Source organism: Protobothrops mucrosquamatus, unplaced genomic scaffold (assembly GCF_001527695.2).
Source record: "Protobothrops mucrosquamatus isolate PMUCROS unplaced genomic scaffold, P.Mucros_1.0 scaffold666, whole genome shotgun sequence".
NCBI classification, from domain to species: Eukaryota; Metazoa; Chordata; class Lepidosauria; order Squamata; family Viperidae; genus Protobothrops; species Protobothrops mucrosquamatus.
Window position 1 is genome coordinate 237,827 of NW_015386954.1, and position 4,710 is coordinate 242,536.

Here is a 4,710-nt window from a genome sequence, read left to right on the forward strand (position 1 = left end):
AAATCAAACTTGGAAATAGATATTGACTCTGCCAGCATTAGTTCCCTAGTCTAATTCTGAGGAGATGGAACTTGAAGAAATGTTGGTCTCAGAAAGATAGATTAACACTAATAGGTCATTCTACAATCTGGAAAGGAAATAAAATGCCAGGTATAAAAAGCTGAATCTTACCTACAAAATGGAGTGTCGAAGCATAACACACACACCCTCAAAAAGGTATCCTATTACCATGAGAATGTTTCTTTTTCAAAAGATCAGAGTAACGTGGCACACCACATTACCAGGGCAATCCTACAAAATGAGCCTGTGACATGGCATATTTTTAATTTTATGCAACTATTCCAGTTATGAATAATTGTTCACCTCATTGCACTTTTGGTACTCATGGTAAGCTCCAGCTTTAATGACACGGCAGAAGCACGAAAATGTAAGGAGAAGAGATTGGAGCTATGGATAGAATCAAATAAATACAGTATTGTTGTACTGTACATGGGTACAGGTGTGTTCTTGTGTGATAATCCAGGCTACTGTTGGATAAATCCATTAGACATGAAGAGATTTAGCCTTATATTACATGCCTAACAAAAATAGAGAGCATGCATGAAGGATGGGAAGGGCAAAGGCCTGTGGTGGGAAAAAACACATGTACTCCCCTCATGTTGATCTTCCAAGTCGCTTCCTTTTTTAGATATTATGACTGTCTGATAGTCAAACATAAATTGGTCCTCCGTGGCTTGCCTTTAAGTACCTCTTTAAAGCTATCCACTACAGGGATAGCCAAAGTGAATTGCTTGTCTCTGAATTTATTTTAAAAGTGGGAAAAAGAATTATTCTGCTTAGAACTGTAATGACACTGAGGGAGGTGAGGATTAACCTTCCCCTTCCAGGGCATTATGAACTGCATTTACTGCATTCGAAAGCGCTCCAAGGAAATACTCCAAATTATCTTGTCTTTTCTCATTATCTAGGCCCTGGCAAATCCATTACACATTGCTAGTGTTTATATGAAGGATCATTAAAATGTCACCCCTCTTCAGCAGCAAGACAATATAGCCCATTTCCTCTGTGGAGTATTTTGTAACCTCATTTTGCACAATGTGCATCATTGAGAATATTTACAGTCAATCTGGGTTCCTACATCATGAGAGTTCACCTTTTTCGGAGGAAATAGTAAAGCTGGGCAGGGCAAGAAGTTTTAAAACTGATGATGATAATAAGCTAACTGCTCAGTTAAAGAACCAGAACTCTTCTGGATGTTTTTAGAGCTATGTCGATACCATTTGTACTACTCATTTCCATTTGACCCATGTCTCACGTTTCTAGAAAGGAAAGTAAATGAACTACAACAGGAACAGCAGACAATAATTTCCAGGGGTCCAAATGCATGGTGAGTTCATTTCTTTTCTGACCTTTCCTTCTGGGTTCTTTCATAAGCTCCACCGCTTCCTCCCGAGATTTGGGACTTAGCTGTTGACCACTTTCCAGGAATCGTTTTGCAGTCTCGTCAGTGCTGGAACCTAAGAATGAAAGAACAACCATATATTTCAGTGATAATTCAGATCTATAAACAAAACTCTACATAGAAAAGCAGAATCAGCATAATGACAGCCATTTTGGGGTAGTAGTGAAGGTGTGGGCCAAGAAATCAGGAGATGGTGAATTCTAGCCCCCCCCCCCTTAGTCATGAAAGATGGCTGGCTGACTTGGGTCAGTCATTTTCACTCAGCCCAACAGGACTGTTGTTGTGGGGGGGGGGGGAGGAAGTGGGATATAGGCTTTGAATTTTATGTGTACAGTATGTGTATGTATAGATACTCAGGGCTGAAGTTGAAACTGTGGAGCATGTCTTATCAGGCAGAATTAAATTACTGTCTCTCCTTGGAATCGATCCCTCTGGTCCCAATGGTAGTAATTTGGTCTTATATTGTCTAGGGGATGGCTCCTCCTATATTACTTCTCAGGTTTCTAAATTTCTTTTAAGAGCTGTAACTATTAGAGGAGAACGTTGTAATTCCCTTTAGCCAAGGCTTCTGGTGTTTAATTGTTTGTGATTATATCTTTCTTGTGTTTTCTTTTGTTGCACTTGCATTTTGGTCTGTGACCGCAAATAAAATATTAATTAATTAATTAATTAATGTATAGATACTGCAATATAATTTCTTGCTTCAAGAACAAATATTGTTGCTTTTACTTTTCTTAATAAACAAAGTTCTTAATTCTCATTACTGAGGATTACTGTATTGTTGTATCTAACTTCTTGCCAGCATTTGACCCACTTCAGTTTGCTTACCAACCAAATTACTCCACACAGGATGCTATTTCTTCTGTTTTCCATCTGAGCTCAGAGTAGTTAAAGGAAAGAAATACTCATATGCATTTGTTGTTTGTTGACTTCAGTTTGGCATTTAATACAATCATTCCCCAGCATCTAGTAGGCAAACTAGGCCTTTTAGACTTAAACACTCCTTTGTGCAACTGGATTCTTGATTTTCTTACTAACAGGCCCCAGTATGTATGAACTGGAACAAGTATTCCTAGCACCATTTTCTTGAGCACATGTTCTCCTCAGGACTGCATCCTAAGTCCACTGCTGTTCACCCTGTTGACCCATGACTGTTGTGCTAGATTTACCACCAACCATATTGTGAAGTATGAGGACAATACAACAGTAGTGGGCCTTATGCAAGATGACAATGACGGTGCTTACTGCAAGGAGGTTGAGGATTTGATGAACTGGTGTAAGAAAAACAGCCTAGTTTTAAACATTGGAAAAACCAAAGACATCATTGTTGATTTCAGAAAAGGCAGGAACAGCCACACTCCTCTGTGCATCAATGATTCACCTGTAGAGATGGTTACCAGCATCAAATTCCTGGGTGTGCAGATAACAAGTAGACTGGCTTAATCTCTCAACAGCGAGACACTGGTGAAGCGGGCACAGCAGCGCCTGCATTTTCTGCATCGCATGAGAAAAGTACATCTTCCTTCCCCTGTCCTTACCACTTTCTACAGAGGGACGATCAAGAGTGTCCTGTCATACAGCATTACAGTCTGGTTTGGAAGCATCACTGCTTCGGACAGGAAGGCAGTACAGAGAGTAGTGAGGATAGCAGAAAAAAATTATTGGCAGTTCCCTCCCTTCCATCCAGGACATAGATTGTCTGGTTCACCATACATCCTTTTCACAACCTGTTTTCCTTGTTACTTTCTGGGAGGAGGCTTCGTAGTATCCGAAGCAGAACATCCAGATTCAGTCATAGTTTTGTTCCATACAGTATTAACCTTGTGAACTCTAAAACTTCCTCTTTCCATTATGTATTCAAGATGAACAGTGATTAATATTTATATGTTATTTATATGTAAGGGTGTACGTTTACACATATATTGTATATAGCATGTTTAAATGTGTGTTATGTATGTGTACACTTTGAGAGCAAGCAACTAGATTTCATTTTTAATGTGTGCCAATGTGCCCTCAGTAAAAAATAACAATAAAGGTTATCTATCTATTACTGGTGAATATGCTACAGAGGGTCTTTCCTGAAGCAACCAAAAATCATTCTGAAACTAATTCTTATTTTTATTAATTTTTTTACCCTGCCTTTACATACACATACAGATACACAGTTTATAGCACAATATAATTTCTTGCTTCAAGTATAAATATTACACACACACACAGAGTCATGGTTCTGACAGACAGAGATGAATAAAGCAGAACTCCAAGGCTTGCAAATTCCTCAAAGAACATGTTTATTAGTTACAAAGTATCGGCATGTCAAAAGTGAAACCAAGTCTAGAGACAAACATAACAATTCCCCAATACAAAGTTTAAAAATCCCACCCCTAAATCTATGCAAGCAACTAGGTTCCCCAATACATATTCTTGGCGGGCTTTTTACACAACGTCCAGCCTGCATTCTTGGGAGCAGCCAATGACTTTGGTTCCCATGGGACAAAAGATTATTTAGACTAGTGAAACACCTGGGCAACCCCCTTCCCTCCATTCTATGTGGCAACCGAAAATGAGTAGGAAAAATGGCTGCAGCCATGCTCATTTGTAGAGTTGACACACACACACACATACATACACTTAAAGCAAGAAATTATATTGCACTAGATACATATCTACCAACACAGGGGACCCCAACCCCTGGATTGCAGCCCATTCAGAAGTGGGGCACAGAAGCAGCAAGCAAGCATGCACGCATAGGCTCCACTTGCGCACACTTGGTGGGCGATCATGCGCACACATGGAACCATCCACTCTCCTCCCCCCCCCACCGGTCTGCAAACCCAGAAAGATTGGAGACCACTGCATCAACATGACACCTGTGCTTCAGGCCAACAATGGCTAACTCTTTGCTTTGGGTGCTGGTTCTGACCTATTAGAGCCCAACCTTTACTTCCAGGATTGCTTCCTCCTCCTCCCAATTCAACCCAACCGATATGGATATCTTGGGAGAACCTGCTTATGATCCCCAACTTTTGTAAGATAAAGAGGAGAAGGAAATAATAATAATAATAATAATAATAATAATAATAATAATAATAATAATAATAATAATAATAATAATAATAATAATAATAATAATAATAATAGTAAAGTTGGAAGGGACCTTGAAGGTCATGTAGTCCAACCCCCTGCTCAGGCAGGAAACCCTATACCATTTCGGACAAATGGCTGTCCAGTCTCTTCTTAAAAACTTC

At 39.5% G+C, this 4,710-nt stretch overlaps 1 protein-coding gene across 1 annotated transcript in view; it reads right to left on the reverse strand.

Annotated features, from left to right (window-relative positions):
- CUNH3orf20 (chromosome unknown C3orf20 homolog) overlaps positions 1-4,710 on the reverse strand; it is a 67,123-nt gene that overhangs the window by 59,179 nt on the left and 3,234 nt on the right. Inside the window, exon 2 of the mRNA XM_029284508.1 lies at positions 1,410-1,517. Within this exon, the coding sequence (XP_029140341.1) occupies positions 1,410-1,517 (108 nt within the window). The remainder of the gene's footprint in view (positions 1-1,409; positions 1,518-4,710) is intronic.